Source organism: Salvelinus sp. IW2-2015, linkage group LG4q.1:29, assembly GCF_002910315.2.
Source record: "Salvelinus sp. IW2-2015 linkage group LG4q.1:29, ASM291031v2, whole genome shotgun sequence".
Classification (NCBI taxonomy): Eukaryota; Metazoa; Chordata; class Actinopteri; order Salmoniformes; family Salmonidae; genus Salvelinus; species Salvelinus sp. IW2-2015.
Window position 1 is genome coordinate 75176194 of NC_036842.1, and position 13079 is coordinate 75189272.

General features: G+C 44.0%; 1 protein-coding gene across 3 annotated transcripts; it reads right to left on the reverse strand.

Annotated features, from left to right (window-relative positions):
* Positions 1-180: 180 nt before the first annotated feature.
* ddx11 (DEAD/H (Asp-Glu-Ala-Asp/His) box helicase 11) lies at positions 181-12878 on the reverse strand. Of its 3 annotated transcripts, none has more exons than XM_023985683.2 (28): positions 12775-12878; positions 11723-11878; positions 11412-11645; positions 11201-11287; positions 10985-11118; positions 10816-10879; positions 10619-10726; positions 10450-10537; positions 9989-10194; positions 9827-9901; positions 9609-9686; positions 9458-9504; positions 9256-9335; positions 6412-6453; positions 6261-6328; positions 6090-6122; positions 5842-5998; positions 5549-5680; positions 5346-5458; positions 5177-5249; positions 4872-4975; positions 4619-4768; positions 4473-4541; positions 4248-4348; positions 2387-2471; positions 981-1056; positions 677-831; positions 181-587 (listed from the first exon to the last, which is right to left on the reverse strand). In XM_023985683.2, the coding sequence occupies exons 2-28, from the start codon at positions 11852-11854 to the stop codon at positions 552-554; spliced, it is 2727 nt and encodes a 908-aa protein (XP_023841451.1). In that variant the 5' UTR covers positions 11855-11878; positions 12775-12878; the 3' UTR covers positions 181-551. The 3 variants fall into 3 exon arrangements, with proteins under 3 accessions (XP_023841451.1, XP_023841449.1, XP_023841450.1); XM_023985681.2 differs by having other exon boundaries at positions 6090-6128; XM_023985682.2 differs by having other exon boundaries at positions 6090-6128; positions 11723-11893; positions 12775-12864.
* Between the last annotated feature and the right edge of the window lie 201 nt (positions 12879-13079).

The following is a 13079-nucleotide window of genomic DNA, read 5'->3' on the forward strand; positions in this document are numbered from 1 at the left end:
GGGGGGGGGGGGGGCGCAAAAAATGTTTGCTCATGGGGGGGAGCAGCAGACCCACGAGCCACTGCGGCTGTTCATGTGTTCCGTTTTTGTGGCCCCCACAGCCCATCCCTGATCCAGATGGTAGACAAATGTACTGATCCTTATTGAGAGAATACTGGACAAACAACTACAGGAGATAAGTCAGACTTCATCTCAGCATTGTAAAGATGTTTGTTATAAAGTATAATCAAGTAACACGTAAATATAATTACATAACACCACACTAAAGCAGCTCAACATTTCTATCAGAATGTTATGAACATCATTCAATAAAATGTATTTTGCATAAAATACTGTCAGTGGAGAGTTGACTGATCTGTACTGTTGGAGGTATGGGTGTAAAACATACAAAGAGCCTCAACCATCATGCTTTGACGAGTGTGTGCTTTAACATCCCTCCAATCGAGGAGAATCCAATCAGACCTCCTGTCTCCAGAGCGAGGATATCCGAGAGGTGAGGTAGCTCTCTTCTGACCAGCGTTACACACCAGAACACCTGCTACCCCTTCCTCTCATAGCTGCTGCTGTTTCTTCTTCTCCATAAAGAACTGAGAAAGAGGAAAGAAGAAGTTGGGTCAGAGGGCCTGTGCTCTACAGTGTGTGTGTGTATTATCCATTGCAGGTGTGTGTGTATTACCCGTCTCAGGCCGGCGAAGGCAGGGCCGAAGCTGGTGTGTGTGTGCGTGTGTGCTCTGATCCAGTCGGGGAGTTTGGCCAGCGTTGCAGGTCGGGAGTACCGTCGGTCACACAGAACGATACATGCATAGTCTTCACTGTGACGGATGGCTCTTCCTGTGGGGAGAGGAAATGAGGTCATCCCCAGAAGATTGTTTGATTAGGGGTACAGAATGATTGATTAGGCCAGGGGTATACGTAGCTTGAAATATAGATAGATAGTTAATCTATAGTTAACTGAGAAGGTGTAGAAATATAGAGAGTACCTATGGATTGATTGACAGCCTTCATACAGAGGTTCTCTATCAGAGCCTGGCCTGGACTCCTCCCACCAGAGTGAGGCTGAAACAGAACAGAGTGTGAGTGTGCCTAAGCCATAGACTAACAATTAATGGATGCAGGATGGACTGAGCTTTCCATTCATCTCTGGCCCAGGTTCCGATTCGCTTTTCTCTCTATGCGTATTCTGACCTTGAACTTAAGCTTGAGAATAGCATGCTATTCACCCACAATTTGTTTGAGGTGGAGCTCGAATAAATGAAAGTGTGTCTACAGAAACACCATATTCTGACCTCGACTTCATTCTCCAATTGTTCCAGCAGTAATACGCGTGAGGAAACCATGAAAAAGGTCTTGCGAACCTACCGGTTCCAAGTGGAAAAATAGTTGATGTATGACCTTTAGAATGATTTGATTATATGCCCAGGCTTTTCTCTGTTTTATTTTGCAATTTGTATCATGTTAAATATTAGCCACTATCAGGGGCCACCCACATACATGTATTTTTGGATCATTCCATTCCGATTATCTTTCTTTCCTATGTCACATCGGTGTAGTTGTTCCTGAGGGTCGCTAACATTAGTGGACCATATTAGGCAACGTTGTGCAATAATATGGGACATGTAGCCTATTTGAATCATTATGGAAGTCAGACCACACGTAGCAGGTTAAACCTGGAGCCTGGCGAATGGTTCAAGACGACTGGACCATTGTCATACAGTTCCATGATTAGTAAGGATTAGAGTACATTTATAGGATTATTGTTCAACCCCTATTGTACACTTTTTCCCCACCTTCCAATATTTCATGGATTGAACTTTAATATGACAACTTTCAGGATGAATCAAACCACTTTTTTTATTCACCAATATATAGTATTTTGTGTGTAAAGGCTCTCAACAGTTTTTATGATTCATACATACTTTCCTAAAATGTGCCTAAATCTACAAAATGAGAGTATTTTTTTATCTACCAGTTGGTGCTGAAATGGAGACGAACATGCATAGATGGCTTTCTTTAAATTGATCCCTATATTGTGAACCTGTTCTCTCGATGTATTTTATTCAGTCTGTCGACAAAATTATAATTAAAAGGTGCACCATATTTAAAGGGATGGCTTAAGATGAATGTACTGAAAACCCCATTGAATGAAAACTCCTTGAGAAAATCTGTTAGCCAGCAAGTGGGAGGGTTTTCAGCAGTTGAATGAAATGTATTCAGAGCGCGCAAGGTAGCCACACCTGCAGAGCACGTTACATGACTGAATAAGGTAGGAAAGGCATTAAATGTGTAGGAAAGGCATAAATTCCTAAGTTCGAATCGGCCCCTATGAGAAGGGTGAGAATGGTAAATGAATACCAGAAAATGTGTATGCGCGTGTTTTCCGTCTCACCAGGTTCTTGTCCAGGTAAGCCATCTTCTCCTTTAACTCTGGAGACTTGATGTTTGGATATGGCATCCCTACCATCACAATACACCTACACACACACACATTTTATTAACATACACCAGGGGTCGGCATTTTAGTTTGGGGTCAAGAAAGACTGAACTCCTGGTGATTTTACAGCTAAAATTAGTTTACTTTAGGAAATCTCTTTCCAAGTATTCCCATGAATAAAAAAGGACATGCAGTGCATTCGGAAAGTGTTCAGACACCTTGACTTTTCCCACATTTTGTTACGTTACAGCCTTATTCTAAAATGTATTGAATTGTTTATTTTCTCATCAATCTACACACAATACCCCATAATAACAAAGCAAAAACAGGTTTAGAAATTTTTGCAAATAAAAAATAAATAAAAACGATTTAAATACATTTACATAAGTATTCAGACCCTTTACTCTGTACTTTGTTGAAGCACCTTGGGCAGCGATTACAGCCTCGAGTCTTCTTGGGTATGACCCTATAAGCTTGGCACACTTGAATTTGGGGAGTTTCTCCCATTCTTCTCTACAGATCCTCTCAAGCTCTGTCAGGTTGGATGGGGAGTGTCACTGACAAGCTATTTTCAGTTCTCTCCAGGGATGTTTGATCGGGTTCAAGTCTGGGCTCTGCCTGGGCAACTCAAGGACATTCAGAGACTTTTCCCGAATTTCCCGCATTGTCTTGGCTGTGTGCTTAGGGTCGTTGTCCTGTAGGAAGGTGAACCTTCGCCCCAGTCTGAGGTCCTAAGCGCTCTGGAGCAGGTTTTCATCAAGGATCTCACTGTACTTTGCTTCGTTCATCTTTCCCTTGATCCATCCTGACTAGTCTCCAAGCCCCTGCCGCTGAAAAACATCCCCACAGCATGATGCTGCCACCACGCTTCATCGTAGGGATGGTGCCAGGTTTCCTCCAGACGTGACGCTTGGCAATCAGACCAAAGAGTTCAATCTTGATTTTATCAGACCAGAGAATCTTGTTTCTCAAACTCCAAGCTGGCTGTCATGTGCCTTTTACTGAGAAGTGTCTTCTGTCTGGCCAATCTACCATAAAGACCTGATTGGTGGAGTGCTGCAGAGATGTTTGTCCTTCTGGAAGGTTCTCCCATCTCCACAGAGGAACTCTGGAGCTCTGTATGAGTGACCAACGGGTTCTTGATCACCTCCCTGACCAAGGCCCTTTTCCCCCGATTGCTCAGTTTGGCCGGGCGGCCAGCTCTATGAAGAGTCTTGGTGGTTCCAAACTTCTTCCATTTAAAAATGATGGAGGCCAGTGTGTTCTTGGGAACCTTCAATGCTGCAGAAATGTTTTGGTACACTTCCCCAGATCTGTGCCTCGACAAAATCTGTGCTTCGAGTCTCATAGCAAAGGGCCTGAATACTTATGTAAATAAGGTATCTGTTTTACACATTTGCAAAAAGAAAAATACAAAAAAAAACTTTTAGATTTGTCATTATGGGGTATTGTGTGCAGATTGATGAGGGAAACATTTATTTTATCAATTTTAGAATAATGCTGTAACATAACAAAATGTGGAAAAAGTCAAGGGGTCTGAATACTTTACGAATGCACTGTATATGATCATGTAAATGTAATAAAGGTATGACATTATTGTTCTTTTCAAATACAATGTCTCTTTGGGCTTAATTTGTACACTACAAATTGACCACAACTACTATAATTATGTTCCGCTGACCATCCGCTCCGACAATAATCGGCCAGCGGCTGAATCTAGTTACCTACCCCTGACATACACCGTCTTTATCCAAGAAACAAACTGTTGTTTTTACAATGAGAAAGTCTACAAATGAGAGATGTGTAGCACACACACCTGCCTAGGTCGTCCGAGAAGTTGATACCCTCGCTCATCTTTCCCCCGACCACAGAGAACAGCAACGCTCCAGAGAGTGTACCCCCATCCACAGCACACCTCTGAGAGAGTCATTCAACAAGCTTTCCAATAAGCAATATGTTTTTCTGATGTTTAAATCTCAAAAAGGTGAGATGAGGTGTTTTGTAGTCATTTCAAGTGATGGTAGTTTGTTTTGTGTCTCACCTGGATTGTGCGTGAGAACTCATTGAGCACCTTTTCCACCTGGTTGGCTTTCTTTGGCTCCTGGAAGATCTGAGAGAAACACACACTGAATATATGGACTTTCAAGAGAGAAACATATATATTTGATAGCAAGATGGTATGTGTACCTTCTTCTTGCTAGAGAGGCGTGCCAGGACTCCGCTGGCCTCCCAGTGTTCCAGAATCCTTCTGGAGTAATCGTAGGAGGGGAAGAAACACACCACGCCTCCCGGCACCACGTTACACAGGTTAGACAGCACACGGCCAGTCTCCTCCATCTACACACACAAACACATACACATTACACTCCCCTCCGCTCATTAGCATTAACATTGGCTTCTCAGAATGGCATAATGCCATTTTAAAAGGTGTGTGTGTAACCATGCGTGGTGTGTCTCTATTCTGGAAGGTGAACTCCAGCTCCTGACCAGACGGGCCACTGCACAGCACTATGGGTAGGATATTCTCTGGAGGAATCACATGACCTGCCAAACACACATACACACAGTCAGTTTGTCCAAACCAGGAGCTTCTCAGCTAGGACCAATTAGTATCTGTGTTCAATGAGAAATGACTTTATGGTTTATTATCACTATAACACTGACCTTTACCTTCTCTCTTATTCTAGCTTACTACCCCCAGTCCTCCCAGATCTATCCCAGGGTGCAGTATCTTAGGGTACTCACCACAGGAGAACTCTATGATGCGCTCCGCTCCAACACCAGCAGAGAACAACAGCTCCTGCTTAAAGTCAGACACCTAGACACAGACGCACAGAGTAGTCGTCTTGACTTTAATTTGCCTAGGTCATCACAGGGGATGAAGATAAGAATGAGTGCATGCGTGTGTTCTTACAGGCTGCATGGTTCCTCCAGCGATGATGACAGCTCTACAGTCCTTCAGCACCTGAGAAAAGTGGACCGCTGGGTTCAACAGGAGGAACTTCATACTACTCACCGCTACACTACCTGGAGAGAAAGAGAGGTAATAGAGAAACATTAGCATGTTGGGAGAAACTAGTTTCTGCTCAACAGAGAAGCTGGTGTGTGTGTGTGTACCTAGTGTGTGTAGCACCACACGTCCGTCAGTGTTGGTGTTGGTGAGAGCCATGAAGAAGCCCTCTACCTGCATCATAGGGGATGCTGCCAGCTCCCTGTCCTCTGCTGCTCCTTGCTGGCCTGGAGGTGACTCTACAGGAGAGAGAGCGAGGGGGACAGAGAGACTGTTAGGCAGTCCTTGCACCTTAAACATGGTGGCAGTCCGTTTTTCATACATCAGGTAGCTTGGTTCATCACAATACCGTCAACATTTTATAAGGTGACATTCCTAGTGTGTGTGTGTGTGTGCTTACCTGTGTCAGGCTGTTGGCTGCTCTGCAGTGTCTGTAGGTAGCGGTTCAGGCCTTCAGTCCGACGGTTCTCTTTGTTGGCAGACTGTGTCTGTGTGTGTGAGGTTTGTGTGTGTGACGTCACACCTGTACCTGCAAACTTTTCTATGAAGCCACACAGCTAGAGAGAGAACAAACAACATTAGAAAAACACACACACACACACACACACACCACACACACACACACACACACACACACACAACACTTACCTTTCTGCTGATCATACTCTTCTCAAAGTATCGCTGTACCTTCATAGAGAGACAAAGAGGAAGAGAAGGAAGCAAAGGAATTTGTCACCAATAACCATAAAATCCATCAATCCCTTCCCCAATTTCTGTGCCAATCGCAGTGTGTCGTGGTTGTGATCTAGTTGTGGTTACCTTGAAGAGGTTGATGTTGTCTATCTGAGCCTTGAACAGGAAATTGTTGATGGTCAGCAGTTCGGTTGCTGGGAGACAACGTGAGGGGAAGGTCACTACATAGTGTGTGTTTTGTGTGTGTGTGTGTGTGTGTGTGCGTGTGTTTTCTTACCTGGCTGAGTAGTCTGGCTGTGTGGATTCTGCCCCACCATACCTAAAGACAATATAGATATAACATGGTTTTATATCTAATATGTTTTAAACTCCACTTAGCCTAACAGAAGGCGTTCAGAGTACTGATAGAGCTATTACCATATACAGTGCATTCGGAAAGTGTTCAGACCCCTTCCCCTTTCCCACATTTTGTTACAATACAGCCTTATTCTAAAATGGATTAAATAAAACAATGTCCTCATCAATCTACACACAATACCCTATAATGACAAAGCGAAAACAGGTTTTTAGAAATGTTTGCAAATGTATTAAAAATAAATTATTATTTACATACAGTACCAGTCAAACGTTTGGACACACCTACTCATTCCATGGTTTTTATTCTTACTATTTTCTACATTGTAAAATAACAGTGAAGACATCAAAGCTATGAAAAAACACATATGGAATCCTGTAGTAACCAAAAAAGTGTTAAACAAATCAAAATATATTTTATATTTGGGATTCTTTAAAGTAGCCACTCTTGCACACTCTTGGCATTCTCTCAACCAGCTTCCTGACACATCTCAACATCAACTGTTCAGAGGAGACTGCTTGAATCAGGCCTTCATGGTCGAATTGCTGCAACAACAAAAAACACTACTGAAAGAAACCAATAAGAAGAAGAGACTTGCTTGAGCTAAGAAACATGAGCAATGGATATTAGACCAGTGGAAATCTGTCCTTTGGTCTGATGAGTCCAAATTTGAGATTTTTGGTTGCAACTGCCATGTCTTTGTGAGACGCAGAGTAGGTGAATGGATGATCTCTGCATGTGTGGTTCCAACCGTGAGGCATGGAGGAGGAGGTGTGATGATGCTGGTGACACTGTCTTATTTATTTAGAATGCAAGGCACACTTAACCAGCATGGCTACCACAGCGTTCTGCAGCGATACGCCATCCCATCTGGTTTGCGCTATCATTTGTTTTTCAACAGGACAATGACCCAACACACCTCCAGGCTGTGTAAGGGCTATTTGACCAAGAACGAGTGTGACGGAGTGCTGCATCAGATGACCTGGCCTCCACACTCACTCAACCTCAACCCAATTGAGATGGTTTGGGATGAGTTGGACCGCAGAGTGAAGTAAAAGCAGCCAACAAGTGCTCAGCATATGTCAGAACTCCTTCAAGACTGTTGGAAAAGCATTCCAGGTGAAGCTGGTTGAGATAATGCCAAGAGTGTGCAAAGCTGTCATCAAGGCAAAGGGTGGCTACTTTGAAGAATATATAATATATTTTGATTTGTTTTACACTTATTTTGTTACTACATGATTCCATGTGTTATTTCATAGTTTTGCTGTCTTCACTATGATTTTACAATGTAGAAAATAGTAAAAATAAAGAAAAACCCTTGAATGAGTATGTGTGTCCAAACTTTTGACTGGTACTCATGTATTCAGACCCTTTGCTATGAGACTCGAAATTGAGCTCAGGTACATCCCTGTTTCCATTGGTCATCCTTGAGATGTATCTACAACTTAATTTGAGTCCACCTGTGGTAAATTCAATTGATGGGACATGATTTGGAAAGGCATACACCTGTCAATATAAAAGGTCACACAATTGACAGTGCATCTTAGAGCAAAAACCAATCCATGAGGTCAAAGGAATTGTCCGTAGAGCTCAGAGAAAGGATGGTGTCGAGCCACAGATCTGGAAAAGGAATACCAAAACATTTCTGCAGCATTGAAGGTCCCCAAGAACACAGTGACCTCCATCATTCTTAAATGGAAGAAGTTTGAACCTAGAGCTGGCCGCCCGGCCAAACTGAGCTATCGGGGAGAAGGGCCATGGTCAGGGAGGTGACTAAGAACCCGAAGCTCACTCTGACAGAGCTCCAGAGTCCCTCTGTGGAGAACTCTGGAGAATGTTCCAGAAGGACAACCATCTCTGCAGCACTCCACCAATCAGGCCTTTATGGTAGAGTGGCCAGACGGAAGCCACTCCTCAGTAAAAGGCACATGACAGACCGCTTAGAGTTTGCCAAAAGGCACCTAAATGACTCTCAGACCATGGGAAACAAGATTATCTGGTCTGATAAAACCAAGATTAAACTCTTTGGCCTGAATGCCAAGCGTCACGTCTGGAGGAAACCCTGCACCATCTCTAAGGTGAAGCATGGTGGTGGCAGCATCATGCTGTGGGGATGTTTTTCAGCAGCAGGGAGTGGGAGACTAGTCAGGATCAAGGGAAAGATGAACAGAGTAAAGTACAGAGAGATCCTTGATGAAAACCTGCCCCAGAGCGCTCAGGACCTCAGACTGGTGCAAAGGTTCACTTTCCAACAGGACAACGAACCTAAGCACACAGCAAAGACAACGCAGGAGTGGTTTTGGGGCAAGTCTCTGAATGTCCTTGAGTGGCCCAGGCAGAGCCCAGACTTGAACCCGATCTAACATCTCTGGAGAGACCTGAAAATAGCTGTGCAGTGATGCTCCCCATCCAACCTGACAGAGTTTGAAAGGATCTGCAAAGAAGAATTGGAGAAACTACACAATACAGGTGTGCCAAGCTTATTGCATCAACAAAGTACTAAGTAAAGGTCCTGAATACTTATGTAAATGTGATACTTCAGTTGTTTTTTTAAAATACATTTGCAAAACCTATTTTTGCTTTGTCATTATGGTGTTTTGTGTATAGATTGATGAGGGGGAAAAAATCTATGTAATCAATTTGAGAATAAGGCTGTAACGTAACAAAATGTGGAAAAAGTGAAGGGGTCTGAATACCTTCTGAATGCACTGTATATAGGTATCTTGTTCTGGCTCTTTTTCACAGGGCACACATACACAAACTTACCTCCCAGCACACGCACCAGCCCCTCCACCACAAAAAGGATCTGTTTAATGTACATCAGGTTCTTGGCCTTCAGTCGACTCCTGTTACACACACACACACACAATCAGACACCGTGTGTGTGTGTGTGTGTGTGTGTGTGTGTGTGTGTGTGTGTGTGTGTGTGTGTGTGTGTGTGTGTGTGTGTGTGTGTGTGTGTGTTTACCTGTAGCGTTCAGAGTACTGTGCAAGCTGGGAGTGTGCACGGCATAGCTGGACACAGTATAAAACTTCATTAAACATTATAGACAGCAACAAATGTTATTCTACCACAGACACATCGACAAACTACAGTTCTTGTGTGTGTGTGTGTGTACCTGTGCTCCAGTTAGTTCTGAGCTGTGTATACAGGAGAGAACGTCACTGAGGTTGTGAGCCTCATCTATGATCAGCACCTAAACCAATCAAATCAAACAGGTAAAACAGCTCAATACATTGTACAATAGGTAGAGATAGCACAAGGGCAAAATACACGGTGGACTTTAGAAAGCTAAAATATTCATGTTCAAAGGTGTGTGTTTTAAGCATGGTTAACCTGTCCTTTGAGCTGCACCCCCGATGCTCTCCTGGTCCCCTCATGAAGTACTGTCTGATAGGGCAGCACCACCAGCTATACACACACATACGTCAAAGACCAGGGTCTCACAATGTAATACCATAATCATTTGAGGGAAAATGTGTGTGTGATGGCGTGTACCTGTGCGGGGGGTATAGCGAGGCGTGTAGCATAGTAGGGACAGGAGCGTGTTTCTCTGGCCAGGCTGAGCAGCTGTTCTATGTCTCGTACCGCCCCCAAGACTGCATCCCTCAGTGTCTGCAGCCCCTGAGCCCCTACGTACGGACACACCGCCTTAGACACACTCCTCTTCCTCTTACCACCCTCCACTTCCTTCGGACGCTGGTCTGAGAGAGAGCGAGAGAGAATACAGGAGAGAAAGAGAGGACATCTTTGAGAAAAGAGAGCAATGCGACAGGCCTACAGTTCTTTAAAAAGGATAGATTCCTCCTAAAATAAATGTATATGACTTTCCTTAACTGTAGTTGATTCACCAAGACAGTTTTTAATATGAATTCACTTACTGAGATACCGAATAACCATATTTTGTTGAGTCAGCATTGCCATAAGGCCCCATTCATTCTGGGAGCATATGTTCTCACCGTGTTTGTTCTTCTGCATTTCCATACAGCGGTCGTTGATACGTTGGACGCTTCCCAGCCGACGCACCTCCTCATTTACACACATATTCTACACAGACACAGCTCATTAATACACAGGATCTACAGGAATGGAAAGAATGTGTAAAGACCGGTGTGTGTGTATGTGTACCTGTCGGGACCCCAGTGGGACCAGGCTGATGTCCTGGCTGAAGGGACTCTTCTGTACCTCATGGACAAACTGAGCCAGCTGGGAGTGTGTACGGCTGCAGTAGTAGATCTGATGAAACACACGCGCGAACACACTATGTGTGTTGACCGAGGACAAAATTCTACATAAGAGAAATAACCTAAGAATCCCAAATATACCTTGGTGACGTGCTCCTCCACCAAGTCATCTTCATCATCATCATCATCACCACCACCACAGAACCTGTCGAGTTGAGACAGGGGTGTCATTATGTTGTCAAATTGAAACACTCTTTACTATTTTATTAAGCTACACTCAATTGTGGCCTAGTAATTGGGTTGTCCTTACTTGTTCTTGGTCTTTGATTCGTCATCGCTCTCATACTCAGCCACAATAAGCTCCTCCTCAGGGTTGTTTAGCTCCTCCTCCTGGGGGTCCTTACTGAGCTGCAGCAGCTTCACTGCCTCATCATCCTCACAGCTCTACATATACACACACGCACAACATTTAAGCTGTTACTGTATACAGCTATAGTCTACTGAGTATTAGAATGTTATGCTCTACCTTTCTCTTCAGAGCGTATTTCAGCTGAGAGTTGTTTCTGATCATTTCCAGGTGTTCCACCCTCTTCTTCCTCCGCAGCTCTTCATCCTGACACACACACACAAAGATACAGAAACACAGAGTGATGCTAACATTCTGTAAACACATAAGTCACATCAAACTACCTCAAAGACACCCCACCCCCCCAACCTCCACACACCACATACACTACCTTCAATTTAGACACAAAGTCCCGTTCTGCCTTCTTCTGCACAAAGTCAGTGATCCAGTCAGGCTCAGCAGAGGAGGATGGCGGGGTGGAGGATGTTGTGGTAGAGAGGGATGAGGAGATGGAGAGAGATGTACCTCCATCCCCCTGCAGCAGTCTGTCTGCCTCCTGTCTCCTCTTCTCCTCATGGTCCCTCAGCCAGCTCAGAGCTCCACAGATCAGACTCAGAGACTTGCCCTGGAACAACAATATATTAATACACAGACAGACAGATAGACACACACATTATTACACAGATGTGAACACACACACACCGTTCCAGTAGGGCTCTCAAAGATGCCGACTTTGCCGTGCTCCAGTGCCCCATACAGGGCCTGCATGAACTGCTCCTGGATGGGGTATGGCTGGTAGGGGAAGGGGAAGTGGGGGGCACCAGCCTTTTCCATCACTGCTAATAATGCTCTTGCTGCCTGGGGGTTAGAACACTGACAAACTCAGTTGTAATTACCTGTACTATATAAACTCTTTAGAACGTGAAATGCACATTTAGAGCTAGCTAGGTACTTTTTTTCGTAGCAGAACTGTTATAAGCTGAGCACCGCCACCTGTCCCGGACCTGCTATTTTCAACTCTTGATGATCGGCTATGAAAAGCCAACTGAAAATTATTCATGATTATTATTTGACCATGCTTGTCACTTATGAACATTTTGAACATCTTGGCATAGTTCTGTTATAATCTCCACCCAGCACAGCCAGAAGAGGACTGGCCACCCCTCATAGCCTGGTTCCTCTCTAGGTTTCTTCCTAGGTTTTGGCCTTTCTAGGGAGTTTTTCCTAGCCACCGTGCTTCTACACCTGCATTGCTTGCTGTTTGGGGTTTTAGGCTGGGTGTCTGTACAGCACTTCGAGATATTAGCTGATGTACGAAGGGCTATATAAAATAAACTTGATTTGATCATTATCATATCAAGGAGTTGAGAATTCTCAGTTAAACTAACGTTACCGGACTTTCTCAATGCCATAAACCCTGCTACCTATGGGTTTTAGATCAATGGTTTTTAGATCATTGTCTAACATCCTCCATCCTCCTCTGCTGGGCCTGACTGGATCACTGAATTTGTGCAGAAGGCAGAACGGGACGTTGTGTCTAAACTGAAGGTAGTGGTGTCTAACAGACATTTTACATTGTAACGTTATGTCTGGGACTGTCAGCCTTGGCAAATAATGATTATGCTATAGCTACATTGCATGGAGCATGCATCAGCTAGCTACTTCCTAGTCTGGTCAGTTGTCGATTATGTTAGTTCGAAACGATCGTGAGACTTAACCGTTGAATAGTTAAAACAAGAAATACAAATACTCACCGGTATGGTTTGATTTTAGTTCAATGACTAGTTGGAGGCTGGCTGGAGCTAGCAAATATGTTTTGACCGAGTTCGTGCATCTTCCACAAGCGCGCCAAGTGTTTCAGAAACTGACCAATGACAAGCCGGTGAAATGTAACGTCAAGAGGGGCGTGCCCGGGCGGCGTGGCGAGAGAGCACTGAACTGAGTGTCTGGGTTTTTATTTTAAAGAATTTGACCATATGAAAGATGGACGTAAAAAAACAATGCTCTTTCTCCCCCCACAAAAAAACATATTCATCAATGTGTTTACTACTCAAGAAAG